The sequence below is a fragment of the Malaya genurostris genome, chromosome 3, assembly GCF_030247185.1.
Source record: "Malaya genurostris strain Urasoe2022 chromosome 3, Malgen_1.1, whole genome shotgun sequence".
NCBI lineage: Eukaryota > Metazoa > Arthropoda > Insecta > Diptera > Culicidae > Malaya > Malaya genurostris.
In genome coordinates, this window is record NC_080572.1 from 212,905,005 (window position 1) to 212,920,680 (window position 15,676).

At 35.0% G+C, this 15,676-nt stretch overlaps 2 protein-coding genes across 4 annotated transcripts in view; one reads left to right on the plus strand and one right to left on the minus strand.

The window, feature by feature from the left end:
* Positions 1-8,413: 8,413 nt before the first annotated feature.
* LOC131435831 (TM2 domain-containing protein almondex) lies at positions 8,414-9,555 on the minus strand. The gene is made up of 4 exons (XM_058604053.1): positions 9,338-9,555; positions 9,244-9,272; positions 9,122-9,184; positions 8,414-9,061 (listed from the first exon to the last, which is right to left on the minus strand). The coding sequence occupies exons 1-4, from the start codon at positions 9,429-9,431 to the stop codon at positions 8,507-8,509; spliced, it is 741 nt and encodes a 246-aa protein (XP_058460036.1). The 5' UTR covers positions 9,432-9,555; the 3' UTR covers positions 8,414-8,506.
* Positions 9,556-13,881: 4,326 nt separating this feature from the next.
* Positions 13,882-15,676, plus strand: part of LOC131437852 (WD repeat-containing protein 47) — a 228,282-nt gene continuing 226,487 nt past the window's right edge. For 2 of the 3 annotated variants that reach the window (XM_058607471.1, XM_058607472.1), the window contains exon 1: positions 13,882-14,843. The gene's annotated coding sequence lies outside the window, so the exon portion shown is untranslated. The remainder of the gene's footprint in view (positions 14,844-15,676) is intronic. The other variant, XM_058607473.1, reaches the window with a different exon arrangement.

Genomic DNA, 15,676 nt, shown 5'->3' on the forward strand with positions numbered 1-15,676 from the left:
CTTTGTGTAGAATCATATTCTTTTGTTATGATGTTTTTTTTTAAGTTTTTAATTATTGAATAAATTTTCAACTGTTTTTTTTCTGTGCATAATTATAGAGTTTTTATTGACAGCTTCTGAATTTCAACGATTTGATCAAAAATACTCGCCCCTTTTCGAAAATTACTCTTGTGTCAAATTGGTTTCTTCATCCTTAGAAAACAAATGGTTTGTGATACTGAAGAAGTGAGCAACGTTCAATTCAAATCGAAATTAGTCGATCCTGATTTCAAACATTTTCTACCTTTAATTTCTGGAAATTCGAAATTGTCCAAATAATCTTCAATGGACCAGCATTTTTTTTTTCACATAACGCCGCAGATTTTTTCACTGTTAAATTCCGAAAAGTGTACACTACTGTGGGCAAAAAGTAGTAAGACTTTTGAATTATATTTCGCGCGGAAACCTTTTTCTTCAAAATATTTTTTTTCTAGGTTAGTATGACTGTCAGTGACATCTGTGCTGTCACGTCAAAATATTCATTAGTGTTTAGTATACGTCTGTCTTTTGGAAGTATTAAAAGTGCTATCGGTGATTTTTACAATGAGTGGAATTATTCAACAAAAAAGTTCCATTGAATTTTGTATGCGGAATCAAAATTCTGGTGCTGGAACGTTCAGAATGTTGCAAAAGGCCTTCGTGATTTTGATTTGTACAAATCGGTAAATGAAATTTTGAAATTAAAGTTCACGGAAAGTAATTGCTATTTTTTGCCCACAGTAGTATTCCAAATTCATCTGTACTCTTGATGAAGGAACGGTTGAGGTAAGTTCTTGACAAAATAGGTTCGGATAGTTTTGTAGTAATTGAGCTTTGGCTTCTACGTCATAACAAAAACCTATGATTTGTCACCTGTTATGACTCTCTTGAGCAATTTTGGGTCGTCTGACAGAATCCAACGGCGTCTGAGCAGTGTTAATGCGATACTGTTTTTGTTGGATATTGATCAATTTTGGTACAAATTTTGAGGCGATTTGACTAAAATGGCCCAAACTATTATTGGTAATAATCGAATGTCAATCGATATATTTTGGTTCTCAGCAACTTCACTGACGGTTTTTCTACGATTGGCCAATACATTACTCACTAAGACGGGCAAAACAGTTAATTCCAAAGAACCGCTAAGAACTTTAAAATTCAATCACTTTTATTCCTTTTGATGAAGCTTGAGAAATACCGTTCTTCAACAAAAAACTGTTGTTCACTCATTCCTGCAGAAGAACTAGTTCTTTCGAACCGTTCGCAAACGGATTGCCCACCTACTTTACTTCATCAATGTTTTCATCTGTTGTTGACGTGCCCGGGCGTCCAAAACGCTCATCGTCGCTCATATCTTGTACCATCGATAAACGTTGCTTTTGTCCAAAGTAGTTTACAACAATCAACATTCTGAATTCATACGTGCAATTTAAGTTGTTCTTCACACAAAATTGAATACAAATTATTCGTTCCATTGTTTGGGATAGACAAAAAGTGAACGAAGACAAGCTAACATACGTCCACGCACAATAGCTGTCAAAAACTGACTGAACATTCAAAATGGCAGGAATTGTCAACATAAGTGACGGCCATGAGTACCAATAGATCAAACATCGAACATACGTAGCCCACGAAAATTCAAAATTCTCGATACTTTCTTAACAAATCTCGTAGCTTACGCATGCAACCAAAAGTTTCACAATTACTGAAAACATCCACTTCCTTGCTGCGGAACATTCAAGAACTGGAATACATTAAGTTCCGCGTGAACAAAGTATTCTAGAAACTGCTTAGAAGTTCAATCGGTTACGTTGCGCGAACTTTCAAGTTTGAAAAATTACTTTAAAAAGGTCTAATTAAGCAAACCCAGTTCCGTCGCCAGAACGTAAATTAACATGTTTCAACACCTAAAATTATATATCACCATACACGAGTTCGAAGGAGTTCCGACGAAGTGTCAAAAATTTATTTAATGTTTATATCCTCTTATAAATAGAAAATCTGCTATGTCTTATGAACAAATTATTAATTTGTAAACAAATATTCAGACCTGCCATGCTTTATGCCGTTCCAATTTGGAAGAAAACGCATCAAAGGATTCAGAATAAAATTCTGAAAATGGCTTAGTACTATAACCAAACTCCGACAAATACAACAAAAATTTGTATCAATATATTTCAGACAATAAAATCATACAGCATACAAAATAAATGAACAATTTCTCATGTTTTATCGAATTTGGGAAACGCATATCACTTATACTACTAATGCTCGTTATGTTCTAAACGAATTCATCATGTTAGAATATGTGTTGAATGTTACATTATATAACTTGTTGGTATTAGTGACAGATCAATATTATCCGACAAATAAAAGTGTTGTGGATTCAGCAACCGCCTTCCGATGTACGATAACTATTTGGATAATCATTCGTGTAAATGTTTGTCATTTCGATTACCATATTAGATTAAGCAGCGTGTGAATTATGATTCATATTGAAGTATGGTGTTTATAGCAGTTAATAGTTTGACGCGAAATCTTCGTGTTAATGAACTTGGGTTTTCCGTTGATGTAGATGGCTGTTGCGAGACATGTGTCAAGTGGAATTCTTAACGTCTAAAGTGTGTAGGATCGACGCACTTGCAAAGTAATTGCACTTGCGCTTTCATGAATAGGACACTCAATGTCTCATAATCTTTCTTTTAGGTCAAATGGAACATTCAAACTTATGTAGTTCCACGTTAATATTTTCTAAATATTTTTTGTAATATGACAATAGTTAAACTCATATTAAAGATATCCCATGCATTAGCTTCATCTAAATATTATCCTAGATTATTCTGAGAGAACAAAATATCAATATGTTGAACACATATTTTCAAATATTTACATTTGAACGTGGTTTCCTTATTTTTACTAGCAAGTGTTCGCCGGTTGACTTAGTAATGTCGGATATTTTTATGAAAGGTACTCGTGAGCTATATATTAGTGCTTGCGTTTGAAACTGCATCATCTAGAAAGCGTATAACAACATAGAATCTAAAAACCAGAAAAAAATCATCGCCATTAGATAAAGTTTGTAACATTGACAGTAAGTTGAAGGATATAAAAAACATGAGTATTTTATCAAATTTTTAATTTTACTTTCTAAAAGGAAATAAATGCGACAAAATCTAAGGAATTTTCGTTTGCGGTAATAACTCTATTAGTGAACTCTGCACGGAGAAGTCTGTGTGGTGAAACAACTATATTATTAGTTGTTTTTTCTAAACTCGATTGGTCATAATATTGTGCAACTAATCGAATTTAGTTTTTTCTAAACTGGAACTTTACAATTATCTTGCTGGTAGCATAGCAAAGACATACACATCAATTGAATAATGACACACGGCATAAACGGGTAATGAAACTCCACTGCTCAGCAGTGACACACACCCGAAATAGAAAATGAAACGAAAATTTTTCGCAAATATACTATATAACAATATGGATCACTCTTGCGGTTCACGAGGGACATCACAGTAAAGTGCGGTGGCAAAAAAGGTTACTAATACACTACAAATTTTTTAATGCACATATGACAGTTTTCCCAATCAGTGCACTGAATTAAACAATTCCAAATATATGGAATATTTCTCGTTATACACTGAATGACAAAATAAGCTGTTAATACGGTTTAGAATCGCAATCTGATACTAACTCGGATGAGAACATTTTGTTTTTATAAAAATTCTTATTTATATAAACATGTGTGGAATGTGTACGCAGAACTAAACAAATGAATCTTAATGTTAGTTCCAGAATTTTACCAACATTTCCGAATTATGTAGTATGAACATTAACGTTTAAAAACTTTTTTTCAGTGCTAAACAAACTTTCTATTTGTCGATTTTTTAAATGGTTCGTCTGTTGAAAGAAATTTAATTACTTTTTAGAAAATAAATATCGAAATTTCAAATTTTGACTAAAAGCTCAAACTATTCGCTAACCAGTTCACAGCAAAGGGTAGATCGCTTAGTATATGCACTTTTAATTCATAGACAATTTAGAAAAATGATAATTTTCTTTTTTGTTCTATATATCAGAAGTGATCTGCCAAACATTGCCTTCGCAGCCTATAGGTTTCGTCTTTTCAGCCCTATTCGTAACATTCATGAGCAAAGTTAAATACTACTTCATAACTCTTGATAGTGAAGACGATAGGCATAAAAAGGCGTAAATATACATTATTTATAGGCGATATTTACTTTCGTAAAAAAAACATTTAAATATGAAAATGTTCTCACCTCTATGTAGGCATCATGTTCAATTATTTTTGACATTCCAATAACCTTTTCCGTCGCGAGATTATGTTACTGTGATGTCTTTTTCGATTTGTATTGAATTTGTTAAAGTGATCCATATTGATATATAATATATTTGGTTTTCGGAACCTTCGAATTAAATGATGGTTTGAAATTTTTAACACTTGTTACTCAGGAATTTTGAACGGAACCTTAAGGGGCTGTCCATAAAAGACGTCACGCTTTTTTGACGATTTTTGACTCCCCATCCCCCTTTGTCACAAATTGTCACCGAAGCAAAGACCCCCCACCCCCCTATGTCACATGTCACGAATTCAAAATAAATAAAATTCATCTTAATACATTCTCAATATGTATGACAAACCATACAAATATGAGGGAAAAATCGATTTATTACATGCTGTCATTAGATTAAAAAATATGCCTAAAACTACAAATTTATCGGAATTATTTTATCAATATCAATTATATAAATTAACAAAAGTATTTGTTTGGAATTGATGAAACATTTAAATCATCTGTTTTATTCCTCCTAGGGGTACACAGATATATTATTGTTTTAGGTAAAGAATAATATTTCCTTAGTGTAGCATACAGGGCTGAGAAAATAAAGACCAAAACCTCATCAAAACGAGATCACTGCCGGAGAATCTTTTCATGATCAGTTGATCAGTGAATTTTAAATCCATCGATCATTATCGGTACTGATCTTCCGTCACACAATGGGTAGTGATTTTGAGCTAAAATGATTCTTGATTTATGTAAGTTCAATCATTGGATGATTCGATAAGCTTTGATGTTGGTGGAGGAAAATCACATATGATCAAGATAAGACATGACATGATCTACGTCTGAAATCGTTGATCTCCTGCCTTTTTTCAAATGGAGTACAATTGAATAAACTGCATCAGAATCAGATAAGAGAAATTCTTATGATATACTATTATCAATGCTAGAAAATCAAATTACTGAAAAAATTGTCAGTGCATAACTTAAGTTAATCCGTTTGGAGGCATCTTTTTCTTTTTTACTCATACTAGGCAAAATTTAATAATTTACTCGCTCCTCCGTGCACTTTTGCTGATCACAACAGAAATGATTTCCTGCATCATTCATTTCCGAATTTACAAGAAGAAGCTTTTACATCAACAAATACACGTTTTCCTATAGAATGTAAATGTTTATTGTGGAGATTTTTTTCAGGAAATAGGGCAAAGCAGTAATATAATTAGGTATTTCAAAAATGCGCTCATTGAAAACATTGGACGTCACATTTCAAAAACCTCTCCCCCTTCCTCCTGTCACAAAAAGTCACGTTTTATGAAACACCCCCCTCCCCCTTGCGGCGCGACGTCTTTTATGGACAGCCCCTAAGACCATCCATTCGAATACCTAAGTTTGTGAAAATCTATTTAGATGTCAAAATGAGTTCTGTTTTGGTGTTTGGTTTTATTATTTCAGATACTTTCTGAACCGAAATTCACGGACCAGTATAACCAAAAACGGTTCGTTTGGCTATGAACTAACATTATTGACAAATTGGAAGATTTTTTACGGTTTTCGATGCGGTCATCTTTGACCGTTTGAAATTTTAAAAACTCATGACCCTGTAATTCCAGAACCAAAAGTCGTACTCGGATAAAATTCAGAAACTGTCTAGAACTACATTCAAATGATGAAAATTGGGTTTGTCGTCTCTGAGAAAACGGAGAGAGCTCAATTTGAAAGTTTTACGCCACCATTTTACGTACGTCCGTATTCGGTAAAATTTTCGTTATGTCATTTATGAGATCGTAAGGGCTTCTAGCTGGTTATAAGTTTATGAAAATCGGTGCTGCTATCTTTGAACAATCGGAGTGCGTTCCAGGTCAATGATTTGGATCACTATTCCCGGTATAAAAATTGGGGTTATGAAAAATTTTAAGACAAGTTTATAGGAATTTTTCGTTTTCTTTTCCATTTTCGGAATAAGTTTTGAACACACTTTACCCTGTTGTTCCGAAACCGGAAGTCACATCCGACCAAAGTCAATAGCAGTCTATGAAATAATAAAACCTTTCATTTGAGTCTAAATTTATAAAAATCTACTTAGCCGTGTCTGAGAAAATGAAGAGAGTTCCATTCAAATGAAAGATCTCTTGGTCGCATAGATTGCTATTGAAATTTACCCGAATCGAACTTCCGGTTCGGGAGTAACGGGGTAAAATGCGCAAAAAATGTAGAAAAAGTGCACTCTATTTTCTCAGGATTATTAGCCCCATCGATTGCTATTGAATTTTATTTTGATTCGAATTCCGGTTCCGGAGTAACGGGGAAAATATGCAGAATAAACTACTAGAGTGCCCTAGATTTTCTCAACGATCGCACATCCGATTTTCACCAACTTAGGTTCAAACAAAAGGTCCTACGAGCCCAAATTTCATCCGGATACGACTTCCGGTTCCAGAATTACAGGCTGATAAGTATAACAATTTTATTTTCAGGAGCATGGCACGGAAAAATAAAACCAATTACATACAAATAGCCGTATAACTCTTCAATCAGGCAGGTATGGTTAGTTGATGATCAAATACGTTGATTTTGGGTAAACCGGGTCATCGTTCCTGGTTTCTAAGTATCGGAAAAGTATTCGTGTGTTCGAAACCGGAAATTTCTCAGACCGATGGCTAAACCGATCTAGACAAACTCAGATTCAAATGAAACGGTTCCAGAAATACAGGTGTGTATGAAATTGCAATCTGTAATTATGTCTCCGTAAAAATTCTTCTAAATTTGGTTCAAACTGTTTATTTTATTTATAGGTTATGCTAGTTGCTTGCCAAACGAACTGATCTCAGCTATACCGGTTCCTTTCCGGAAGCTCAAAAGCGAAACTGTCTTCATTTTCTCAGAAACTTAGACTCAAATAAAAGGGTCACCGTCTATAGAAATAGACTGTTTTCGGTCTTTGCTCAGATCTCACATCCGGTTTCGGAATAACAGGGTGTGATGTGTTTGAAAATTTAAACAGTCATTTAAAGCGAAAATACAAATTTCGTTCTTATTCAATATTCAAAGAAGAGTCTTTGAACAAATCCTTAGTAATATTAATGAAAACATGAGTTATATAAGAGAGGCTCAAGAAATTTCTTATCCTACCATCTCTAATAAGAAAGGCAAACCTCTATAAAATGACATTTTTACACTTATCACCCTGCAGTCACGTACCCAGAGGGGGGGCCCGAGGGGCCCTGGCCCCTCCCGAAATCAAAAACATATAATTATTTAGAATGTCTCAGACATGTGTTACAGAAATAACAAGACAGTAAACGTAATGAAATATAATACAATATCAGTTCCAGTGGAAAAATTTAAAGTGTATGTTAAAAACAGCCGTAAAAGGCACACCGAGAATTAAGTACATAAGCAGTTTTCAGTAATGGGCCCCTCCCGAAACGAAATCCTGATTACGGGCCTGTCACCCTGTATCTTCGGAACCAGAAGTTTGATCTGAATAAAAATCTGAATTTAATATGGAATTTTAAAACTCAGTTGAGTCTAAGATAGTAGAAATCGGTTCAGGCATGTTCAAGGCAAGTGAGGGACATTATTTTCATTTTTCAACACATGCCACCCAGCAGCATCCTTTGAATTTTTAATTGAAGTTTGTAAACATGTTAAAATTCTCTGAGAACATCTTTGGTGGTAGCAGTACACGAAAGTGTACTGTTTTCAGCAACCTAAATTGGACAAAGAATTAAAATCAAGCGCCTAACACTAGGAAATCACGATCATCATGCGTTTTTCTCTCTTCAGAACTTGTCTGGTGAAACATATTTTTATTTCAATGAGCGTTGTTAAAAACATTTGAATCATCAAGTAATATAAGAACTTTTAATTGAATTTGAGTTAGTGAAATCGGTACAACCATCTTTGATAAAACGAGTGCACACTTTTCTCACATACGCACACACAGGCATTTTCAGATATTGATGGTATACGTCACTTAACCTTCCGGGCTCCGGGTGAAAAATCAGAAATTTACAGCGATTGCATAGTCTTGGTATATGGAAAAATGGCAAAAAGATGGAGAGAAAATAAAAGAAATGGGAACAATTACATCAATTTAATCTATTCTTGCTATCACATACAGATCTTGTAAACAATTCTGTGAGAGTATGTATTTCGATAATGAAGCATTAAAACTAGATATACAATGATCCATCCGCTGGCCCCAAATAATGCAGCGAAATCAGCAGCACATCGATCAGTGTCCAAACGCCAAGTCCGCCAAAACTAAATAATTTTCCGATTCCTTCCTGCCAGTGTCCTAGGAAGAACCGATCTACACCAAAACCTCCCAGTGTAATACTAAGAATCAACGTGGTCGACCACCGATAGCCCTGTGTCCAGTTACACGGTACTTTCCTCATAAACGTCCGGTGACCCATGCAGAGAATTTCCCCATTTACAGTGCAATTCGTTTTGAATTGAGAGTCAATTGAATTACAGCCTCCTTTTTGTTCACAAATCTGCTCCCATCGCTCGGTTTGGTAACAGTATCGGCAGATGGTTTTACGCTTAATCTCGTGTCCGGATGCGTCGCTGTGGCACATCACTGAGCTCTTCGGTAAACAAGTCACATTTATTTCGGCTCCATAAATGCACTGAGCATTGTAGTTGCACTGCAGGCAAGAGTTTGGCAGGTCGCTGCACAGGGTGCCATTTGGACAGTGGCTGGTATCTGAAGGTATTTTACTCTGCTTAAAATGATATGTTATTAGAAAAGGAGATTTAATATTAAAACAATTTAAACATACGCCGGAGTTGATCGTAAGAGCACTTCGATCGTTATCACTGCTCATCTTTTCCAGTTTAGTGGGCTAAAAATGTTAAATGTACGATATTCAATCAAATCTTTTCTTGAAAATTAAACACTTACGATCACTTCAGGGTTATTTGAATTGACGGCTGCAAAATAAGCAAGTAGAATATAATTGCTGTTAATTACTGATCCACGGCATAGATTTACTTACATGTTTGAATAATTCTTACGTGTGTTAAAATAAGCGACATAATTAAAAATACAACTGATTTAAAATCTAATATGACACAATTACGTCCTAACATTTGATTGCTTACCACTTTAAGGTAATGATTAATAACTTTATTTCACTAAGCCCTACCGCAAAAATTCTGCAGGCAAAATATTATCATTCGAGATGTACTGTTTACTTTTAAAACAAATGACAATATGAGGAAACGTTCAAAGCGTTACTGCATCGTTACGGCCTTACACACTAAAAATAATGAGATAATATACCTACCCGCTTGAGTGTTCTTGCTCAGACGGTTAAACCGACGACACGACCTGCCACTCGTCTATTAAAACTGTATCGCAAATTTAACTACCCCTCACTAACTCGTAATGTCAAAACGAAATTGTTTGGAAAAATATTCAAACTGGCAACACAAGTTGATATTTTATTGATTTTGAATAACAGTTACCATAACCTTGGTTACTGTATATTGAAGACTTAAGAAATGTAAACAAATGGAACTGCAAAACGGTTATATTATTACGAAAAAATTAGAATGGATTCAACGGATCCGTTTTATGCAGTTACAAGTTCTCCAGTATCATTAGCTGTTAGAGCAGTGGATCAATGAGTCGGTCTTGGTGTAGTAATTCTGGCCACATTTGTGGCTTGAAATTAGCCAATGGGTACGACTACAAAGTACTAGTAGTATTTGAAAAGAATACACGGATTTGGCATTCAAAATAATTATGCCAGTAGCGATAAATAATGATACCTCAAATGAAATCTACTTGAAGGAAACGGACATACAAAAAACTACACTGATATTGAAATAATCGAATGTACTGCAGAAGCTTGGACTCACTAGGGAAAATCCTTTTGTTTTTATTCGTCACTGTATTTGTCATTCTCCTCAGATAGTTTAATGTACGTAATAGTATGAAATAAAATTAATAAATGATTTTTAAGCGTTTCTTTCAATTCTCATTTATTCATTGTATTGAAATATGTTAGTTTTTGAAAATTTCTGAAATGTACAATGTAAAAAAAGAAGAAAGAAACCATGTAGCATGTTATAATTAGCTAGAAATATAGCCTACTCCAAAACAAAACATGCGATTTAGTGGACCATATTTATCAACTAATCGAGGATCCGATTCTATTTCATTTAAAAGAATTAGAGCACACCCGTTGGTTTTGATAATGAGGTTCCCAATAAATCTCAGATTAGACTTCGTATCTTTCAGGGTTGTTGGGACTTTTCATAAACTATTCAATATTACACACATATTTATTTAGTTTAATTTAATTTTGATATAAAACTAGGACTTCTACATCATTTACAAAATTTCTTGACTTTCTACACCTTGTGAGTTGTTGATGTTGTCTATCGCTAGTAATCAGGCTGAGAATTGATGAAAATATAGTTGAAATCGTGTTGATATTTTTTTGTTTTTGTTTAATCTGAAATCTTCTTCATAAGCTAATGATTCCGATATTTAAAGCTGATTTTTAGAATGCACTCTTTATTGTTAGACCTGAAAAATATAGTTTCATTAGAGCGGTGAATATTGAGATCTAGCAGTTTTATTCGTGTTCCAATCATCATATCTACATTTCATTTCCTTGAATCCGGTCAAGAAAATATAACTTTTTGAATAAATATACTACAGTTCTATATTCGCAATGAGCTGCATATTAAAATTTGTTTTTGTTTTGTGAAGGTATCTTGGTAACTAGCTCATAGCAACATGACAGTGTTGTTCGAGAATTTTTCTTTTGTTATTAACAAGGGGCTGTTCAATAAATGGTAACTGGTGGTAAATCGGTTACAGACACTTTTAATTCCATTTTTCTTCGGAGTGTTTTGTCGTGTCGCGGTTAAACCGACGACACGACCAGGCACTCCGAAGAAAAATCAGCATTAAAACTGTTCGCTAACGATTCACCGTCAGTTACCACAAATCTAGCGACCCCCTGTAAATGATAAAAATAATCTTCTCGAGCAACACTGTTTAAGTTGCTATGGACTAGTTACCAAGGAACCCCAAAACAAATAAACATGTTTTGAAAGCGGTGGAATAGTTCTATTAGTGTTAAACTTTGTCCAAATTAAGCAGAAATGCATTTAAATGGACTCGATTTTCGGAATTTAATCGAAACTATGGATGAAACCAACGAACGAGGACAATGATCTGCTTCCAGCGATTCATCCGTAAACTTCAACTGCTAGCTTTTCTGGGCAGTAGGATTCGGTGTAATATGCCGGTGTCAAAATTGTTTTGTGTCGGTTGATTGCGCAGCAGTGTACAAAGTATTTCACTTTGTTGGCCACTATTCGAGGATTAGCTCGTTGTCGGTCATTTCCATGTCTTCCTTCTCACACAACGGTTCCAAGTCAAGACCTGAATTTTGAACTTGGCTTTATAAAAGACATAACTCGTACTCCTCAATTTTTATATTTCGCTCGAGTCAGGTAAATCCATTAAAATGTTCCGTAATATAATAACCGATCTGAAATTTATTTTGTTTACATTCATCTTGCCTTCGATATGCAGTAACCAAGGTTATGGTGACTGTTATTCAAAATCAATAAATATATAAACTTGTGCTGCCAGTTTAAAAAAATTCACTAGCGTTTTCGATTTGACATTTCCAGTTACTGAGGGGTAGTTAAATTTACGATACAGTTTTGATAGACGAGTGGCAGGTCGTGTCGTCGGTTAAACTGTCTCTATTTTCAATATGTTTTATTTTGTAAATATTGTTGATTTCATTTCATTTACAGGAGCGATATGAAGCATTACCAAAGAAATCCATGTATTATTATCAGTAATTTACCATGCTTAAGCACATTCCGTAATCGATCTGGGTTGAGATAAAACAAATCGGAAGTTTTGGATGATTAGAAAAAGTACCCCACATTATCAAACTTCCACTCCTCAAAATTTGTCGATCTCACGACGCTTGCTCTTTATTTTAAATCATTCCACTAGAAACGTGGCAGTCTGCTACGTTTAAATTAAATGTTTTTTTTCTTTCGAAAACACGATATTACGCAGCGAGATGAATTAAGTTTTGGATTGTTTTGCTACAAAGACAGCGTATTAACAAGTTCTCACATTATCTTCAGGTTCAGCTGAACTTTATTTCCGGAAACATGCTTTGGGCGAGCAGGGGTAGAGTCTAAATGATGAAAAAATCATCGTTTTTGGGAATTTTTTTTCAGCACTATCGTTCAACAAAATAAATTCAAATGTTTTGTATGATAAAAAGCATCATTCGAACAACATTTTATAATTTTTTCATGGAAAAATATTGAGAAATTAGTCGGTGAAGAGATATTTTTGAGGACGTTTCTTAAAAATCATGATTTGCGGTGTCCACTGTATCTTAGCGCCGACTAATCAGAAGTGAACAAATCAAAGCAGCATAGTTAGAGTAGAAGTTTTTCTAGACCCCAATGTTTCCGTTTGATTTTTTCCTAATATATTGAATTTTTGATGGTTGTTCAAAGTGAAAACTGCGATTTTTTACGAAAAAATCCGCCCATTTTATAGCTGTAAAACCTTCCCAAGGTAACAAACAACGAAAAGGAAAATGTTGGGGTCTGGTTTTTCATATGTAGAGAGTGTGCAAAATTTGAAAAAAAATTGTGCTGTTTATGTTTATGAATGACGATGGAAACGGACTTTCAAAATTTGCTTGTCTATAAGATCAATGGAAACAATTTATTACTCAAGGGTGCCCGTAGCGTCCAACATTTTCAAAAAATCATATTTTTTTCTTATAATATGTTTTAGTGAAACATTTCAAGAATGTTTTGTCAAGTTTTTAAGTCAATCGAAGCAGAAATCTTGGGTTTGTGTGCCGAGAGCTGACTTCTTCGCAGTATGAGATAAAGTCTCATAACTTGCTGAGTTTTGTTCCTATAAGCTTGAAAATTTCACAAAATATTCTGGAAATGTTTGACTATCAGAAAACATAAAGAAAATTATTAATGATTTTTTAAAAGTGTTAGACCCTTCCCGCCCCTTCACGAATGTGCATCAGGGTGGTCTTAACTCTAAGCTAGGTAGTTTTGATTTAACGTAATAACGCGTTACGTCGCATTCGAAAATTTTACATTCCTTCTCCCCAGAGATGCCAGGTCTGCAGATTTGTCTGTAAATCTGCAGATTTGGGGTATAGTGCTGCAGACATTTTTTGTTGTGCAGACTTTTACAGACTTTTAAAATTCTCGCAGACTTTTGCAGATTTTTGAAATTCTCACAGACTTTCGTCTATATTTACAGAATTTTGAAATTTCCGCGACCTTTTTTTTTTTTTTTGCTCACCAAGTCAGTTTTGCGTGTCATACTTTATATAGAAATTGCTGCCAGCAAGACATACTTCTGACTGCAGATTTTTTTTCAGATTTACAGACCCTGTCTGCAGATATTTGAAATTTTTACCTGGCATCTCTGCTTCTCCCCTATATAGTTGTCAGTTTGACAACCGCTTTCTTTTTACTTGTGTTTTTCATTTTTCTTCGCACTATCGCGTTCCCGTTGTTTTGGTCGTGAAACGCGTAAAGGTAATCGTTGCATCGCTGGGCCAGACAGGTTCCGTGGTTTTCTTCACTCGTTCGGTTCGGTCTTGTATTTTGTGCCGTTTTGCGACGCGGTTGTCTTGTTCGGTGCCTGCTTAGTAGTGCGATTTCGGATATTATCTGCTTCGGGATCGGGATAGCGATCCGTGCCTAGTGCTGTGTGTGATAAACGGGAGAATCAAAGTGAAAAAAAGTGTAAATTGCCATTGTCTGTAGTGGAAGAAATTTTCCTGCATGCGTATTATGCGCTTCTCGTGTTTTTGTTAACTGGAATCGTAAAGTCGTTTGTCGCTGAACGTTTTTGGATTCGTGATTTTGGGTTATAAAATTTCTTGCTCGAAAGAAAAACACTCAGTATCGTCTCGACTAGATCGACATGTCCAAGTTGTGAATGTGATTAAAAGGCGTAGGTGAAAGGTTTTTGATCGGTTCACCTTCCGGAGAAAACGATGATTCATGTGGTTACAAGAAATTATATTATTAGATTCCTAAAGTTTCACTAGGTGTTTTTTTTTGGTTTAAAACAACAGCAGAACAAATCAATTCTGGACTGTGGAATCCAATCAACGTAATGCCTGCTTATTCGATTGATTTTTTAATGTGCTGCTCTCTGACCTCGAAATAAAGTACGATAGAAGCAACGAAAGAAGAAAAAGTCGGAAGAAACATCCAAAAGAGCTTCCTTGTCCGAGTTTCGTATGCCGTAGTGTGATTAAAAGCCTTCCTGAAAGTTGGCCAACTAGTCGTAGTACATCATTACATTTGAGGCCAATACCGGTTATGCTTGTGGAACCAAGGAAAATAACAGTCCGGCAGTAATATTTGTATGCTAGACTTTTTTGACAGAAGAATAGTCTGCATTGAACGTAATCTCGGCTTGTTTTTCTTACTACCGTTGCCGCTACCACTGAGGTGAGTTTATAGCACATCTAGAACTGAAACTCCATTGGTACCTACTAGACCGCATACTGCATGTAGGGTAGAAAACAGGTCACTGACCACCTCCTCTGGGCTGGTGCGCGTTCGGTAGTTTCGCTAGTTTTGAGCTAGTCGCATGTTATGAGCAGTGATATAAAAGCATAATAATCTAGGTGTGATATGCAAATCCATTCCCCTATCTCAGCTACCTCTGGCGGTACTCGAAATGAGAGCTAACAACTTAGGTTGTTGAATGAGTTATTTTTAGTTACTTAGTCACATTCACCATCCATCCAAATGTAAGAACAGTGAACGAACACTGGATTCACTCTTCGTTTGTGGATTTACGAATATGAATTAAATTTGAATGATTGATTTTCTGCAATCCATATTTTATAAATTTCTGATTGTTTTTTGGTCGTACAAGAAAAGGGAACGCAGCAGGATTTCGGTTGTTCGTTATGGTAAAAAAAAAATAAACATGATTGTTGCAAACTTAACAGTAAGAAAACGTTAAATTGAAGCTATTTTCCAAACAGGTTTCTGAATCATTGTTTTCCTGGTGAGTTTTCCACTAAGCAGCTTAATTCGAACTGCTCTGCACTAACGAGTCGAAGACGAAACGTAAAGAATAGTGAAAACGGTCATGTGCCCTTAGCATAAAATTGGTTTCTAGCCAAACGCCTGAATGAACATAGGAAGGCTATTCATTCACTGAACAATTCCAGAAGTTAACAGCAGAAAAAGTGCCAAAATCATAATCGACTTTGATCGATTCAATTTGATGGAAACTTGGCACACATTTTTAGAAAGAAAATCATTTGTTT

Coding starts and splice junctions, on each gene's coding strand:
- LOC131435831 (XM_058604053.1), bottom strand. CDS start 9,431: ATGTTAGGACGTAATTGTGTCATATTAGATTTTAAATCAGTTGTATTT. Junction 9,273..9,337: donor CGTAAGAATTATTCAAACAT/GTAAGTAAATCT, acceptor CTTATTTTGCAG/CCGTCAATTCAAATAACCCT. Junction 9,062..9,121: donor CTCTTACGATCAACTCCGGC/GTATGTTTAAAT, acceptor CATTTTAAGCAG/AGTAAAATACCTTCAGATAC.